We start from the raw sequence: 18,409 nt of genomic DNA on the forward strand, positions 1-18,409 counted from the left end.
CATGCTATTGATCCTTTCAGGTCCGACCACAAAAAGGGTCCTCCTGCCCAGTGTGGCTCACGCCAATAGAACAAGACTGAGTTCTTCGTTTAGGAAGGAAAGGAAAGCTTTATTCTTTAATAAAGAATGGAGAGGTGGGAGCTCCCATTTCAGAGCACATGCTCTCCCCAGCAGCCTGTGGGCGGGGCTGCTTTATAGGGATCTCATCAGAGGGGAGGGGGAGTGGGCGGAGTTTTCCCCTGGGGCGGTCGCAGAGTCTCTGCTCACAGTCTGCTGCTGCGGCCATCTTTAATTGAGTGTCGTGGGCAGCACTTCTAAACGGGACCCACCTACCTGAGGTGTCGGCACAGCCCTGTCTTGCTAGGACCTCTGATCTGAAGGGCCAGGTGCTAGGCCTCTGCCTGAGGCAACCTATGAGCAAATGAAACTAGACTAAGCATGAAGGAGAAAAAAAAAAAGGTTAGACTTTATTACCCAGATTCTATTTTTATTTCCTGGGAATTGTTAATGGGCTTTGCTGGTGACAAAATCATTCAGTCTCCTTTAATCCTCACAGCAGTTCTGAGAATAGTGCTAATAGCATCTGCTTTGGAGTCAGATTGCCCTAAATCCAAGATCTGAGTCTGTCTTTTCTGGCTGTGTTCCTCACAGTCAGTTCCTTAACCTCTCTAAGCTTCCGTTTCTTTATCAATAGTATGGGTGTGGTTTAAAAAAAAAGCCCTCAGATTGTTTAAGCTTGAAATGAGATAATCCATTTTTAGCACCTGGTAAGCATGCAATTTAAATGTTAGTTGTTGTTATCTTCCTTTTGCAAGTGAGGAAACAGATTTCCTGAGAATTTAATGACTTATTAAAGGTCAGTAACTTGATGGAGAGATGGAAGGCCAAGTCCTCTAAAGCTTGGGACTTTTCTGTCACAGAATGCCACACTCAAAGCACCCTCACACAACAAACCACAGCATGTCCTAGCGCTCCATACTGCATGCTCTGTCATGTCAGGGCACAACACAGCACAGCACACACCATTCACACCACACCACAGCATGCTGTAACATACTTTATACCATGTCATGCCACGTGACATGTCATCTTTCTAACAGAATTATCCCTCAGTCATCCTCCTTTGTCCTTCCTTATGTGCCTCTCAAAGTGTATCACTTTACATAACATTGTTTTAGATTCTAGGGATCTGTGTTCAATTCCCAACGCAGGCACAAAATCCAAGATTTTCAGCAGAGGATGCATGCCTCAGGCACTGGTCTGTATCTGCCAGATGAAGGACATCTTTTTTTTTTTTTTTTTTTGGTCAAGACACAGTATGGGCTGATGGCAGCCCTGCAAGGGTCGCCTTATGCTGTGTGGACATAGATTTCCCTTTATAAAACACATTCTAATGAGACACCCTAACTCTAGCTTTATCTTGATCTTGTGGATTATTCCAGAGTGAGGTAAATTCCCTTTCTAGGGTCTTCTTCAATCTGTTCTAAATGATAGATGCAGGTCATAGGCAATTACAAAAAATCTTTGCATCTGACTTTAATGTCTTTCAAACTTATGAGATATACCCAGTGCTGTGGCTAAAAGTGCAATTTGAAATTATACAGTTTTAAAAAAAATTTATATACCCACATGTTTTAGTTGGACAGAAATGCAACATGAGCTAATAGTACAGGGCTGAAAATATAAAGGTTTGTGAATAAAAATAGGAAGTTTAAGTCAAGGGAATCAAAACTGGGAGGGGAAATTGTCTCACTGTCCGTCTCTGGCCTCATCAGGTTGTAGTCAGGTCCAGGTCAGATTTTAGAGGGATAATGACAAACTATAGTGTATCCCCTGGTTGTAACCAGTATGATGAGTATGGAAACATAGTCATTGATTTATCCCATAAATATTTACCAAATAAAACCTATATGCCAGCAAACATGCTTAGCATGAGGGAAACAGTGAGGTACAGGTACAGTTCATGTCTCTTAGGAGCTCCCAGTGTGAGGAAAACAAATCATGTGAAAGAGAGAATGAAGAAGGCTCTAGCCTGAGCCATGAGAACCTAAGAGAGGACACATCTGCTTCAAATCTTTGAACATCTGTCATGTGGAAGAAGGAAGCTGGGCTGGGGGTTCCCATGATAGTTTGTGCAACACTATTACTATCATCCCACATTGTTCTCTTTTTCTTTATTTTTAAATGAAATTAAAAATTTAAAGAGTAATACATTCATTTGGTTGAAAGAAGAAAATAAATTTTTAAAAGAAGTACATAATGAAAAGTCTCCCTTCCACTTCTGTTACTCTATGCTGTCCCACTCCCATGGCTAATAATTAGTTTCTTGTGTATTCTCCCAGTGATTCTTTATGAAGATACAAACAAATGCAAGCATATATTCTTATTTCCTCCTTTTCTTACATGAGAGTTAGCATTCTACATATCTGTGTCTATATATCTCTATCTATATAACACATACTCTGCATCTTGCTTTTTCTCTTAACAATATCTGAAAATCTTTCCATATCAGTACGTGGAGATTGTCTTCAGTCTTTTTGTACAACTACTTAGTATTCTATGTGTAGAAGTACAGAGTTCATTTAATCAGGTCCTGATAATGAGTATTTAAGCTGATTCCAATTTTTGTTATTTCAAACTATGCTGCAGTGAATAACTTTGTTCATATTCACTTTATACACATGCAGGTATGTCTGTAGACTAATTCCTATAAGTAAGATTGTTGGTTCAAAGAATAAATGCATTTGTTGTAAGGCCAGACACTATAAAACTCTTAGAGGAAAACATAGGCAGAACACTCTGTGGCATAAATCACAGCAAGATCCTCTTTGACCCACCTCCTAGAGAAATGGAAATAAAAACAAAAATAAACAAATGGGACCTAATGAAACTTAAAAGCTTTTGCACAGCAAAGGAAACCATAAACAAGACGAAAAGACAGCCCTCAGAGTGGGAGAAAATATTTGCAAATGAAACAACTGACAAAGGATTAATCTCCAAGATTTACAAGCAGCTCATGCAGCTCAATATCAAAAAAACAAACAACCCAATCCAAAAATGGGCAGAAGACCTAAGTAGACATTTCTCCAAAGAAGATGTACAGATTGCCAACAAACAAATGAAAGAATGCTCAACATCATTAATCATTAGAGAAATGCAAATCAAAACTACAATGAGATATCATCTCACACTGGTCAGAATGGCCATCATCAAAAAATCTAGAAACAATAAATGCTGGAGAGGGTGTGGAGAAAATGAAACCCTCTTGCACTGTTGGTGGGAATGTAAATTGATACAGCCACTATGGAGAACAGTATGCAGGTTCCTTAAAAAACTAAAAATAGAACTACCATACAACCCAGCAATCCCACTACTGGGCATATATCCTGAGAAAACCGTAATTCAAAAAGAGTCATGTACCACAATGTTCATTGCAGCTCTATTTACAATAGCCAGGACATGGAAGCAACCTAAGTGTCCATCTACAGATGAATGGATAAAGAAGATGTGGCACCTATATACAATGGAATATTACTCAGCCATAAAAAGAAACGAAATTGAGTTATTTGTAGTGAGGTGGATGGACCTAGAGTCTGTCATACAGAGTGAAGTAAGTCAGAAAGAGAAAAACAAATACCATATGCTAAGACATATATATGGAATCTAAAAAAAAAAAAAAAAATTGGTCTGAAGAACCTAGGGGCAGGAGGACAGGCATAAAGATGCAGATGTAGAGAATGGACTTGAGGACATGGGAAGGAGGAAGGGTAAGGTGGGGCGAAGTGAGAGAGTAGCATTGACATGTATACACTACCAAATGTAAAATAGGTAGCTAGTGGAAAGCAGCTGCATAGCACAGGAATATCAGCTCGGTGCTTTGTGTCCACCTAGAGGGGTGGGATAGGGATGGTGGGAGGGAGATGCAAGAGGGAGGAGATATGGGGATATATGTATATGTATAGCTGATTCACTTTATTATAAAGCAGAAACTAACACACCATTGTAAAGCAGTTATACTCCAATAAAGATGTTAAGAAAAAAAAAAGAATAAATGCATTTGTAATTTGGATAGGCACTGCCAAATTGCCCTCTGTAGGAATTATATCATATTCTACTCCTACCAGACTTGTCTCAGTACGTGAGTGCCTGTTTTCCTTCAGCCTCACCAAAGAGTGTATTGCTAAACTTTTTTGAATTTTTCCCAATCTGATAAGGGAGAAATGTCATTTTAAGGTTGTTTTAATTTACATTTTTATGCTCTAAGGTCATTTATATTGCTTTTTCCATGCAGTGTTTATTCTTACCCTTTTTTCATTATCCAAAAAAATGGATCCATAGGCTTTTTCTTCTTGAATTCTAGGAACTGTTTATATATTAGGGAGATTAGCCCTTTATGTGCTGTATTGTTTTGTGATTATTTAAGTTATCTGCTTCCACTAACAGACTCTGAAGACAAACCTGGGAATAAAGGCTAGAAGCAAAAGTGAGGTGTAAAGTTCAATTCTAAAAATAATAATGAGCCCTTAATGTGTATCAGGCGTGATTCTTAGTGCTTTGATCCCACCATCTCATTTAATCTTCACAACAATTCTATGAGGTGATAATTATTATTAACAGATGAGATAGAAGCAAAAGGCATTAGAAGATCTGCCACAGAGCTAGTAAATGTTGGAGTCTGTATTAAAAGTCATGCATTTGACCCCAGGACCTAACTACAAACACTTACTAATTATAATTAATTGGTTTTCATAGCAAACAGTGTGATACTATGAACGTGAATATCCAAACTAAGGTTCAGAGACGGCCAATCCTGAATATTGTGGATGAAATCCTGGAATTGAGGGAGGATTGAATTTGGTAACTTCAAAGAACCCTTCGAATTCATCTTTATTTTTTTTTTCTGATAATGCCATGCCTGACCTGAAAGATGAATCAGGATATATGACATGTCAGGGCTCCATATAGGACCTTCCTCCTCTTATTATGATCCTCCAACATCACTGCCACTCCCCAGCATTCACTGCCACAAGCAGCCAGGGACACCCAAACTTCCAGTTACAAACAATGGCTTCATAGTGGAGTTTTGTGACACCAGATTTCTAAGCCTACATATATATGGGAATGTCCTCCACTTTGCATATAGTAAGTGTTCAACAAATCTTTTTGATTGAATTAATACATGATTAATGGTAAAGCTTATAATAAAAGTTCTTGAATGTGACTCAGTCAGATGGTAATATGGAGGTAATCATCCATTCAGTGATTACTGAGTACATACTATGTGCAAAGCACAGTGCTAGGAACTCAAAGATATGAAGAAGTATAAGACATGGTTCTCAACCAGTATAGGAAAAAAGATAACTGGTGACAAAGGCAGAAAAGCTGGTGAACCCCAAACAAATGGTCATGCCTCAGAGTGGAGATGAGGGAGAAAGCAGTGAGGAGTGGGGTGGTAGGAGGAGGCTGCTTAGAGGAGGTGTGGCATCACCAGAGGCTTTATTTGGACTTAGGGAGGAGTGAAGGGGCCTTTCAGTTGAGGAAAAGGACTTGCACAGAGGCATAGAAGTTGAAAATCTCATGTTTGTGGGTGAACAGGTGTGTTTCTTGAGCAGGCTCAGAAATAAAACCATAAAGGCAGACTGGGGTCTCATTGATGATGATCCTGAATTCTAAGCCAAAGGATGGGCAAAGATGCTCACCAAAAGCTTTGGAACAGAGAAGTGAAACGGTGAAAGTGGTGTTTTAGGGAGATGAATGTGTCAGCTGTGTGCAAGGTGGCACAAAGAAGAGGCAAGGCTGGAACCCCTAGAACACTGAGGAAACTATCACATTAATTCAAGTAGAAGGTGATAAGGGTCCAGCTGGGGAAGTAGCCATGGATGGGAAGTAAGGGAGAAAGGTCATGTAAGAAGGTTTCTGAGGATTAGCTAGATGATTCTCTGTCAGGGGAGGGAGTGAAAGAACTATTAAAGTGTAAACAGAAACATAGTACGTATTTTTTTGCTACTATCAATATATACATAGCATTAAGGAAACGACCAAGAACAATTATTTTTCTCTTTGGAAATTAGAGAGCAAAATTCTTCAACAAATAATACAAAGATTGGGATAACTTTTTTTGTTGTTCCAAAGGTAATTCTTTGCATGGTGAAGGTAACTTAGAGCTTTTTCTGTATTGAAAACATTAAGAGTGGAATATATCTAAATTAAGTGGGTGGATTAGTTAATAGTGATGGTTGCATAATTCTGTGAATATACAAAAACTGCTGAGTTGCATGCTTTAGGAGTGAATTTTATGGTTTGTGAATTATAAATCAGTAAAGCTTGTATTTAAAAAAAAGCAATGGGAAGTCTAGGTAGGGTTTTAAGGAACTTTTCTTAAAATCTAAGTAAATTATAAATAAATATTTACCCCCTCCCCCCCCAAAATTTTCCCCACCCAAGAGGGCTGCAGAATCACATTTCCATCTTTGAACACAGGCAAAAGAAGTCCCCACACTTCGACGCTCATCAGAACTTGGGCTTACTTTGCATCTCGGCACTTGGCAGCTTTATGCTTTCCAAGACCCTGCTGAGAACCGTCAGAGAAACTTAGACAGTGGTTTGCTGCTGGGCCAGGTTTTTCCCTCTAACAGAATTTTCTGCTAAAGTGAAAACTCCACAGGCAATGCAAGCCCTGGCTCTTCATAGTGGGGGAAAAACCCAAAACTTGCTGAATCATTTTTTATTAAACATTAATTTTACAATCCCGACAGCTAAATCTGTTATTCTGTCAGGCGAGCTTTAAATAAGGCAGTGAGTTGGGGAAAGAAAGAGTACTTACTCATGTTCTTAAACCCCGAGCGTGTCATCAGCATTGGCTTCAAGTCTTTTGCTAGGGAATGCAGGCTGATCTTTTCCTTTTTACTCAATTAACTAATCACATAGATAAATTTTTAAAGAATGGATGTACCTGAATTTCTCAGTGCCCATTTGTCATGTTAAATAACAGGGTACTTAATTTTAGAAGAGAATGTTTTCTAAGTGACACAGAGGCTCCTGGAGCCTCCCTGGCATATCCATCCCTCATAGATGGCTCTGTTGTCAAATGTGTCACAGCCTCCATACCGTGGGCCTGCTGATTTCTTAGCATTTAGAAAAGATGAGTGGGAGTTTCAGGGGAAAAGCCTCACTGCCTAACCTCTGTGCAGGCTACTACCATCCATCACATAGGCAGTCTAAGGGCAAATGATTCTGGGAAAAGTGAATGCAGATTCACTTTGGGTCACTGTTTCTGGCCTTTAATTCTTTTTTTTAATTTTTTAAACATTAATTAATTAATTAATTAATTTTTGGCTGTGTTAGGTCTTCGTTTCTGTGTGAGGGCTTTCTCTAGTCGCGGCAAACGGGGGCCACTCTTCATCGCGGTGCGCGGGCCTCTCACTATCGTGGCCTCTCTTGTTGCGGAGCATAGGCTCCAGACGCGCAGGCTCAGTAGTTGTGGCTCACGGGCCCAGTTGCTCCGCGGCACGTGGGATCTTCCCAGACCAGGGCTCGAACCCGTGTCCCCTGCATTAGCAGGCAGGTTCTCAACCACTGCGCCACCAGGGAAGCCCCCTGGCCTTTAATTCTTGAATTTTAACATGCATCTCTCACCCTACTCCTACTGTCATTCCAGTTTTTTATATGCTCCCCCCTTTAAAGAATATTTCTCAATTAATGGAACTATTGTCCCCTATACGTGTTAGTGTTGACTCTATTCAAACAGTAATTGGTGTTTTGTTCTTATTTTTAATCCAGATGTTTATCTAATGGAGCACATCTACCTCTGTGCTCAGAAAACCTTTTCATATAATCATTCTTTCTTTCTGGCATTCTCAATGTTTCCATTTCAGTGCAATGAGAGGGTCTTTACTGAGTTACAGAAGTATCATCTTAAACTATAGACCCCTTATCTCCACCCTGAGGAGTCAGAATGAGCTCTGTCCACAAGGGAGAAACCTCATCTGTGGGTACCGAACACTCGCCTTCCTTTTCTGTTGTCTTGGTAAATTTCAACATATCATACCAAAGTCAGTCATCACCATGTTCATGACAGGATCCATCAGTTGTATCACTAGAAAGTACTTAACACCCAACCACCTGCTCATGGAGCTGTGCAGAGAACCCTGGCCTTGTACTCCTGGGACTTCAGCATCTACAGCAGACCCCAGAGGGCAACATGAGTGTGGACTGGCTATATTTAACTCCTCTGGCCCAAACGACCCTGATCACATGTCACTAGATAGGATAAAGTACCAAATGGACAGATGGTATATATTGCAAATGCTGGTGTCCTCCCTGCAAAATAGAGGTAATCATGAAATCCACAGCTCTCATTTACTGAGTGTGTGTACTATGTGCCAGGAGTAGAGCTAAGTGCATAATCTCATTTAATCCCTATAACAGCCCAATAAGATGGGAACTATTATTGCCCCCACTTTGAAACTGAATAAACGAATCTCAGAGAGGCTACCTTGCCCAGAGTCTCACAACTGATAGTAGTAGAGCCAGAATACAAACCTAAGCTGTAGGCTAGCAATTCAATGAGCTTGATTCGGTAAGGATAAGTCAGAGTCAAGAATGAGGATTGTAGGATTGAAACTTTCTTTGAGAAAAGACAAACTGTCTTCAGCTAGTCATCATTCCTTAGTATTATGGAAGAAATTAAAAAATAAAATAAAACACCCACCACTTAGGAGACTACTGAATTTGTCTAGCTCATGATTAGCATTTCTGATGTAGGACATTGGTGAATACAAAAGCCTGATTTTATCAGCACATATGATTTAATGGCAATAGTTTTAGCTTATTTTCATTCTTCTTCCGCTTAGCTTTTGACTGGAAATAGTGACCTATGGCTCCTTCAGCTTTTATTATAAGTACTTTCCTAAAAAGTTCCTTGTAAAATGAAAATTTGAAAATCAATCCCATTTTAAATTTGCTGTGCCCTCCTGTCCGGCCACCTCCCGAGAGGGCACGTGTGAGTCCACACATTGACTCTCCATGTACATCTGCCTCCACGTGAATCAGGTTTCTGGATGGCCAAGGCAGTAGCCAGAGAGAATGAGGAAATCAGATGTTCCCAGGAATCCTTGCTTATATAAAGAAAGTAGTAATTTCTAGTCTAGACAAGGAAAGCCCTTTTATTTAGTGGATTTGTATCTAACAATGTAACAATATTGGTTCCTGCCTGGGGCAACTGGCTTATGCTGTCTGCCTCAGTCCCCACAGCTGCCAGCTCTGCAGGAAGTGCTGACAAGGATTAATTGGCTTTCCTGAGCCTTGAGGCTCAGTTCTGCTTCCCATTTTCAGTGATCCCACAGGACTCTGCTCTCACATAATTTACTGTCTACAAGGACTTCCTATTTTCAAGAGTTCTATCTAACAGGCCCTATGTAATGTATACACATTTTTAAATTCAATAACTTTGCACCTTGAGAAACTTTCAGGATATTTAGCTCAATTTAAGAAATGGGACATGACCACATTTAGAGTATTTAGATTATTTGTTGCTATTTGAGGGTTCTTACATGGTCCCATTTAAAATGTGTGATTTACACAAATGGCTTTGTTCCTCTTCCTCTACTTGGTAGTATTTGTAGAGTGTGACAAAGGAGTCCTTCCAATTTTATGCTGGGTTTTCTGAACAAGATGAAGCTAGTAAGATGAGGATTTCAGGGGTGGGAGTTCTTCCCAATAACTGACTCTATTTATAGTCTCTCAAGTAATATAGATGTAATCTAGAGTCTATTCCCTCAATTATTACCATATATCTGGCAAGCTCTGTGGCATCACCTCAGGGAAAATTATGTTGATTCCATTGTACAGGCAAAGAAGAAGTAAAGGAAGCTGTGTCCCACTATGGTGGCAGCCAATTGGTGTAAAAATCATAGAGGGGGCTTCCCTGGTGACGCAGTGGTTGAGAATCTGCCTGCCAATGCAGGGGACACGGGTTCGAGCCCTGGTCTGGGAAGATCCCACATGCCGCGGAGCAGCTGGGCCCGTGAGCCACAACTACTGAGCCTGCGCGTCTGGAGCCTGTGCTCCGCAACAAGAGAGACCGCGATAGTGAGAGGCCCGTGCACCGTGATGAAGAGTGGCCCCCGCTTGCCACAACTAGAGAAAGCCCTCACACAGAAACGAAGACCCAACACAGCCATAAATAAATAAATAAAAATAAATAAATAATTAAAAAAAAATCATAGAGAGTTGGAAGAGACTTCTGCTGTTGTCCTATCCAACTTTCTACCAAATGCTGGTTCCTGCCTAGACAGACTCTGGGCCTCTCTCTATCTGCCTGCCCACTGGGATCATAACAGTCTTGTTCCTGAGATTCAGCTCCATCCCATTGTTGGATGACTTGAATTCTGGATAGTTCTTTCACATAATAGATTAAAAACATCCTCTTTGTAACTTGCATCAATTAGTTTGTTCTGCATAGAATGTCTACTCATTGATTGATTGGTCCATTCATTCATTTATTCATTTTGTATTGGGTGCCTACTATGTACAATGTAGTGTGCAAGACATGAGCCTCAGACTCCAGGAACTGACAGGTTGGCAGGAGATGACGTAGACATATAGAAGTCGTGTGTCATGCATGTGACACAAGCAATATAATTAAGTGCTACAGGATAGGGGAGGGAGAAAAATAGGAAGGGGTCAGGTCTTGACAGGTGTGGTCAGCAAATTCATCTTGGAGTGGGTAGCATTTAAAGCTGTTTTTCTTTAATGGCTTGAAGTTAAAGGTGGAGATTTGGATGTGGAGATTGTAAGGAATAAGTGTTGGAGAAGTGATGGGTAGTTTTTATTAACCAGAGCTGAGAGTTTGAATTGGAGAGTGAAAGGGCTAGAAAGGCTGGTAGAGTGAGTGTGACATTGTGAAGGGCTTTCTATGCCTGGAGTAGAGGGTAAGTGAGAGGAGTTGTGGAGACAGGGCTGTGGCCAGGTGGCATTCACATCATTCATGTCTCTCAAATGCTAGGCTGCAGAGTTTAAGGATTATCCAGTGAGGCAAGGCAGAGCCCTGGGACCAGTTGCTGAATAGGTGACAGTTGTGTTTAGTGTGATGACTGGTGGCAGGAGACAGTGGGCTGCAGGGCTATAAGGGTCAGGAGTCCTGTGGTGGCCCCTGCAATAGAAGCATTGACTGAAAGTTGAATGATAATGACTGTGACACAGCCCTGGAAACTATCTACTGTGTCTTCTGCAGGAGAGCATCCCCTCCCCCACTCCCCAGACTATTTATATCCAGTGGCAAACCCCTCCTCACTTTCTGGTGAACCATTACTTATTAACATGTGGAAGTGGTTCCAGGTAATCGTGGTAGAGAATTCCAGGATCCAAATGTCTGTAGTGAAATATCTCTCCATTGATATCCCTGCCTCCAGTGAGTTCTACATGTAGGCTAAGCCCATATAATGAAAGAAGCTTTAAATATCCTTTAGGATAATGGTGTGTGTGCACACATGGATTTAAATTTAATAGTTTTTCTTTGGTGGTCTATGTATGGTAGGCAATAAGACCCATCATTACTACTATTCCTTTTGTTATTGAGTTTGTTTTTGTTTTTGTCTAACTTGAAAAGCGGGGCTGCCATATACAAAGGAAGTATAACTAGAAGACTAGCTGAAATGTACAGATTTAAACTGGCCTGTTGCTCACAAAATTAGGCTACTTGCTGAATAAAGTGAATGTCATTAGCAATTTAGGGGTGTGTTCCAACATGTCTTCTCACACATTGTGTTATTTATGCTTTATTCTAAACTTCAAAATTACCTTCTTTAATTTTGCAAATATCTATTGAGTACCTACCATGTGCCTGGCCCTGTTCTAGGTTTTGGGCTACATTAATGAACAAAATAGTCAAAGATTCCTGCCCTCATGGAACATACCTAGCAAGCGGGGGGGGGAGGCAATCATTAAATAAGTAATGAACAAATAAGTTAATTATATGGTATATTAGAAGGAGACAAGTGCTACAGGAAAAAGGAAAAGTAGGAAGGGACAGGGTTGCTTGGGAGTGTAGGGTGAGTTGTAGTTTGAGATAGAGTGGTCAGGGTCACCTTCCTTAAGAAGGTGACATTTGAGCGAAGACTTGGCGGTGAGTGGATTAGGTATGCAGGTAAAATGCAGGTATCTGGATGAAGAGAATTCCTAGGAAAGAAAGCAGCTCCTGCAATGGTGCTGAGACAGAAGAGTGCTAGAAGTGAAGAGGCTCTGTGCTTTTCCCTTCCCCTTAGACTAACAGTGGCTCATGTAACCAAGGAGAAAGCTAGGAAAAGAAAATAGATAAGTTTATTTGTAATAAAACTGATTCAAAATTACTTAAAAAAAAAAACTTCACAAACTGATTTAAGGAGGTACAAAGGGCACTAGGTGAGGTTTTCTGACTTCTAGACTGCTTGGGTCTGAATCCTGACTCCGCCACTTCCTGCCTGTGCGATCTTTGGTGTGTCATTCACCCCTTCTGTTCCTCAGTTTCCTCATCTGTCGAATGAGGCTAATTATAGTACCTATCTTCTAGGATTGCTTTGATGATTAAATGAGTCAATATTAATAAAAAGCTTGGTACTCTGACACATAGCAAGATTCAAATATTAGCTATTAATATTATTATGTTACTGTTACTACCTTTGTTACTTTTATGAGTTGGTGCCCTAATCTGGAATATTCTTCGAGTGTGTCTTAAGGGCTGAATGTGTTTGTATGTGTGATCTCTTGAGAGTGTGGGGCTTAATTTAAATAATTAGTTTTAAAGAATTAGGTAAAATCCTGCTGCTTAGCACATGATACGGCCTCAATGAATGTTAGTTTTCTTCCCCTCTGGCAGTATTTTACAGCACAGAAAAATACTAAAGGGTTTCCTTCTTCTGCGTGCTATTAATGAATTTTTTGGCTCATTTATGAATAAAATGAAGGCCTGGTGAAAGCATTCTATAGACTCAAACTTGGAAACTTACTTTGCCCTTAGAAACCCACCAAGAAATTCCCAGTGGGTCATTTTGAATATCACTGGAAGGCAAAGGGTGGGTAGTGGTGGGGAATTGAAAAGAAAAACAAAATGAGGGGAAAACTGAAGAAAGAGGGAAGCACTCCATTAGGGTGATACCACTTTGGGATAAGGCCACCAGAAAACTGGGAGTTTCTTTCTCTGAGGACCTTTAGCAAGAGAAGGGATGGCATCAATCCAGGTTGAGCAGGAGTCCCTGAATGAAAGGGCTGGACCAGAGAGGGTTCTTGAGCCTTCTCCCAGCTTGTTGAGTCTCCAAGAGCAACCATTCTCCCTAGTGGACTATCCTATTGTTGTATTTACACACCTGAATTTGCCTATAATTCCACCTCTGTTTGAAGAGTCATTAATACTTTAGATACAAAGGAGGCTTCTGTTGAATAATACCAAGTAAGAATCAGTCACTGTATATTTGAAGTACCAGATGTTGAGAATCAACTTTCTAGTCCTCTGGGGTCTGTCCCCGACATGTCTGGATGTGGCAGCTTATGTGGTCTGCTGGGGCTATCAGGGAGACAAGGCAAAGCAACATGAGAGTGGTCCGAAGGAACTCTGAGGTCTTGAGGAGAAAGGATGCTGTGTCTGCACGGGCCAGGGTGGGTGGTGGGTTAGGCTGGAGAGAGAACTGGAGCCAGGCGCCCCCTCACTGTCTGCTGCCGTTTTGATTCACAGGTGCAGCAGATGTATCCAGGGCCATGGATCATACCTTTTCAGCAGCAGCAAAAGATGGGGAAGGAGTGTGTTACACATCTCTGGTTTCTGACATCTGTTACCCACCTCGGGAGGATTCTACGTACTTCACTGGAATTCTTCAGAAAGAAAACAGCCACATCACCGCTTCAGAGAGCCCTGCGGAGATGCGTACCCCCGGGCCCTCCTTACCAGATGTGCCTGGGACGGAGCCTCGTGGCCTATTTAGCTCTGATTCTGGAATAGAAATGACTCCTGCAGAGTCCACTGAAGTGAACACGATCTTAGCAGACCCCCTGGACCAGATGAAAGCAGAAGCCTATAAATACATTGACATAACGAGGCCAGAGGAGGTGAAATATCAGGAGCAGCGTCACCCCAAGTTGGAAGAGAAAGACTTGGACTTGAATAAGGACACTGACATCTCAGCAAAATCCGAAGAGGCCCGTGCACCAGAGAAACCATCTCCTGTGGAGGGAAAAATCCTCAAGGACCATTTATTTGAAGAATCAACGTCGGAACCGTATGTAGACGATATCTCTGAAGAGCTGCACAGTGCTCCTCTGATCACGGCCCCTGTCAGAATCACGCTGACTGAGGTCGAGCCTTCTGTTGAAACTGCTACCCCAGAGAAGGCCCCCGAGAAGCAAGATGTCTGCCTGAAACCGAGTCCTGACACAGTCCCCACAGTCACCGTCTCAGAGCCTGAAGATGACAGCCCAGAATCCGTCACTCCTCCGTCTTCTGGAACAGGTAAGGCAACGGGTGTTCCCTGCCTTGGGAAAACCCAGCATATGGAAATCTGAACATTAAGGAGTGAAGATTTGCATTCAAAATACTTCAATCTCAATTTAACTGATTTAATTAACATATAACTTTTTCAGTCTTGTGCCCATTAGCAAAGGTTGACATCTGGGATTTTTTAGAGCCCTATCAGATTTGCTTTGTAAAATATTTCTTTCTTCATTTGAGAGGAGAGGTAAAGATGACACACTGGGGACATTCAAATCCTCCTGTGGCTTTACTCTTCAGAGCAGAGAAGGAGATGCTGCCAGCTTCTAGGTTAGCTCTCCTCCCTGACATCTGGGCATCGTGGAGAGTACCTTCTTGACTGTTCTTCCCAGACCAGCTGGGCCACCTTGGACAGAGCATTTAACATTCCTGGCCCCAACTCCAAGTCTGAACAATGAAGGGGGGTAGGGTAGAGGTTAGAGTCTTATTTTTGTGGGGGGGAATGGGCAGTGACAGGAAACCTAAACAAAGGGTACTCCTCCCCTCCCCCTTCAATCTCAGCACATCATTTTCATCTTTTTAGTTTATTGAAGTTCTGCATACAATTTTATTTTTTAAACTAAAGATCCTATTTGGTTAGAATTGTAAAAGTTCAGAATTCACTAGCCTATGATGTTTTTCAACCTGAGCCTTCTACTCTGACTCAAGGCAGGGTGTTGTTAAACCACATCGAAACCCCTCTCAAACACAAAGGGGACCTCCCATACCCTAATGAAAGGCCAGAGTGGTAGCTAGAGCTTCCCCATCCCACCCTGTGCCACCATCCTGGGTAGTAGAAGTGGAGCCTTTGTATCTCCATCGCTCTCAAACGCTCATGAGGCATCAGGATGAAGAGGATAATGAGAGATCCTTGAATTGTCCCCTGCCTCCAGTGGCTGGAATTCTGACCCCACCCAAAAGAAATTTACAAACCTTTTTGATTTACAAAAAGCAATTTTCAAAAGAATAGATATAGGTATATGTATAACTGAATCACTTTGCTGTACACCTGAAACTAACACAACACTGTTAATCAACTACACTCCAATATAAAATAAAAAGTTAAAAAAAAAACAATTTTCAGCACCTCAGGTAAAAGAGCTTCTACTGAACTCTTAAAACAGATCTAAACCCTTACAATTAGGAGTGACTGCTCTAAATCCTGATGATGCAGTAAGTCCAAGTGTTAGAACAGAGAGGATTTAATGGAAGTCCCTCCTGTCTTATTTCCCTAAAGATTTTAGCATCAATTCCTCCCCTCCCCAGCCTTACCTCAGACTCATGCAGCTGTAAACTCACTGCACCAAGTTCCTGATTTTCAAATTCATTCATTCACTCAACACACACTTTCTTTTGGTCAGGCACTCGAATAGGCACTGGTGATGCTGGAGTTGAAAAGCAAACAAAAAGCAGTCCCTGCCTTCCAGTGGGACAGATGACCAGGGAAATAGTCACACTCCAGCATGACTTATCCCACCTGACAGCAGGCGGTAGGAACATATCTGGGTCTCAAAGCCTCCTTGTGGTTTTTCTGGCAATGCATGTAAAACCCTTCGATTATCCCATGACATAAAGATACTGACACTCTGAAGATATAAACTACATTATAAGCTGTGTTTACAGAGCTCCAGGGTTGTCTGGTGGTCAGTACAGAAGAACTTTGGCCAGTCTTCAGGAAGAGTGAAATGACCCTATAGGTTTTGGTCCATTTATATGACACATGCCTCATGAGAAAACTACAGTTTACAAAGCTGATGGTAAAGACTTGATATAGGATTCATTAATTAGGAGGGAATTCTTTTTTTCTTTGGTAGTCACGACTCATTGGGGTTCTGGAGCATCTTCAAGAGAAGACAAAGTCGGATTTGGCTCTCATGATCTTGGAGTTTTATGATCTGTTGGTGGCCATTTGACAGCAAGGGGTTAGGGCAGTGGTTTTCTCTGCAATTGTTTCAAATAAACATTCTAAGTAAGGTTTATTCCAGAAAGAGAAAGTCCCCTGTCCCAGTACACAATTATCTCCCATATTCAGCTCCTCTCTCCACACACATCCCACACCATAACACCTGAGTCATATGAGAACACGTAAGAATAAAATTAATAGGAGAGATAGGAGGACTCGGTTTGTCATTGAGGCTTTTCTCCTTGTCTTTTTTATCCCAAGAGGTTACCCTAACCCCTTCCCCATCTTGTGAGCCCCTGGTACCATGTGACACTGTGCCCATAGACACTGGAGGATTTGGGCTTTATTATATCTGTTGGGTCTTGATTCACTCTGCCATTTCCTGTGCTGACAGGTAAGACAAAGAATTACATATAATCCTACATAGAGACTGAGGAAAAGGAAAGCATCCTAAAGAAAAGGAATTCAGTTTATCATTGTTTAATAAATAAGGAATTATCAACTGACTCTGGGGAATAATCCTAATTATGTGAATTATGAATCAGAAGAAGATCTAATTTAGAACAGTTTTAGCCACAGACCCTAAAGCTTAAGCAAGGAGTCTAATATACTTTTTTCAATTCCAATAGATTATTACATTTTATAACTTTCTCCAACATACTTAATTATTTTCATGATATTAAATAATATACCATGAGGTACAGAGGTAAAAATTCTTACAGCTTACATATTGAAAGTTTCTTCTAAGCAAAGATCAGTCATGAATACAAGTGAAGTATTTTAGGAAAATATAGTAAGTGCCCTGATGCACCAGACCACTGGCCCATCGGCAGCATGTTGTTTCTGACACAAACACCTAGAAGTATATTACGGTGGTCATGGATGTTCTTTGAGGTGTTATCCTCAGAAAGGACAATAATCAAGAGGCCATCATAAAACCACCCCAGCGTCCCTTAAAAAGAAATAAGCAATAAAAAATAAATCAATTTAAACTCTGAAAACTACTGTTGCTATTTCCTTGCATTGATGAGGTCTGTGATTCTCCTACCCATTTTGAAAATTTATTCTTTTATTCAAAAATACTTATTGAGTGACTTCAATGTGTCAGACATGTGCTGGGCACCAGAGACATTGCAGTAAACAGGATGTGTAAAGTCCCTGCCCTCATGGAGCTTACTTGCTAGTGGGAGAAGTCAATAAAAGGAAGCTCATAAATAAGTAGTGTAATTTCATGGAGTGTACGCACTGTGAAGAGTGATAGAATGTTGGGTGTGAGAGGGTCAAGGATGGCCTCTCTGAGGTGACATGTAATCTGAGATTTGAATGAGAAGAAGCCCACAATTCAGAGAGGGGTTAAGAGGGGCCCCAAGGTACAGAGGACAACTAATACACAGGCCCCAAGGCTGTATTATTTGGGAACTGAAAGATGGTCAAAAGGAGCAAGGGAGGAGTATGGCATAGAACAGAATTGGAGAGGTCGACAGGGCCCCAATCACTCAGGGCTTCACATGCGAGGATAAAGAATTTGAATTTTGTTCCAAATGCAGTGGGAAAGCATTGGAGGGTTTTAATCTGGGAAGTGATGCCATTCATTCATTCATCCTTCCACTTAACAAATATGTATTGACCATTTACTCCATACCAGTTATTGCTCCATCACTGCTGGGGATACAGTGGTGAAACATAACAAGGTTCCTGAATGCATGGAGTTTGCGTTCTAATTGAGAAGACTTACATACAAGTAAATAATAATGTAATATCAGGTCGTTATAATGGTTACGAAGAAAAATAAAGCAAGACAGAATGTAAGAGGGTGATGGGGTGGCCATGAGAAAATGCGTTTCCCTGCTGATGGTTTTCAGCAGAGACCTGAATGGGGTGAGAGAGCAAGCCATATAGACAGGTGAGGAAGAGGTGCCAGGCTGAGGAGACAGCCAGTGCAGAGGCCTGGAGCTGGGAATGTCTTGTGTGTTCCAGGAGCAGCTAGAAGGTCAGTGTGGCTGCGTGGGGAG

General features: G+C 41.3%; 1 protein-coding gene across 2 annotated transcripts in view; it reads left to right on the plus strand.

The window, feature by feature from the left end:
- Positions 1-18,409, plus strand: part of RTN1 (reticulon 1) — a 278,485-nt gene that overhangs the window by 128,074 nt on the left and 132,002 nt on the right. For both annotated transcript variants that reach the window (XM_082386510.1, XM_082386509.1), the window contains exon 2: positions 13,706-14,476. In XM_082386510.1, coding sequence (XP_082242636.1) covers positions 13,729-14,476 — 748 coding nt within the window. In that variant the 5' untranslated portion in view covers positions 13,706-13,728. The remainder of the gene's footprint in view (positions 1-13,705; positions 14,477-18,409) is intronic.

The sequence above is a fragment of the Balaenoptera borealis genome (genome assembly GCF_965194805.1).
Source record: "Balaenoptera borealis genome assembly, chromosome: 3".
NCBI lineage: Eukaryota > Metazoa > Chordata > Mammalia > Artiodactyla > Balaenopteridae > Balaenoptera > Balaenoptera borealis.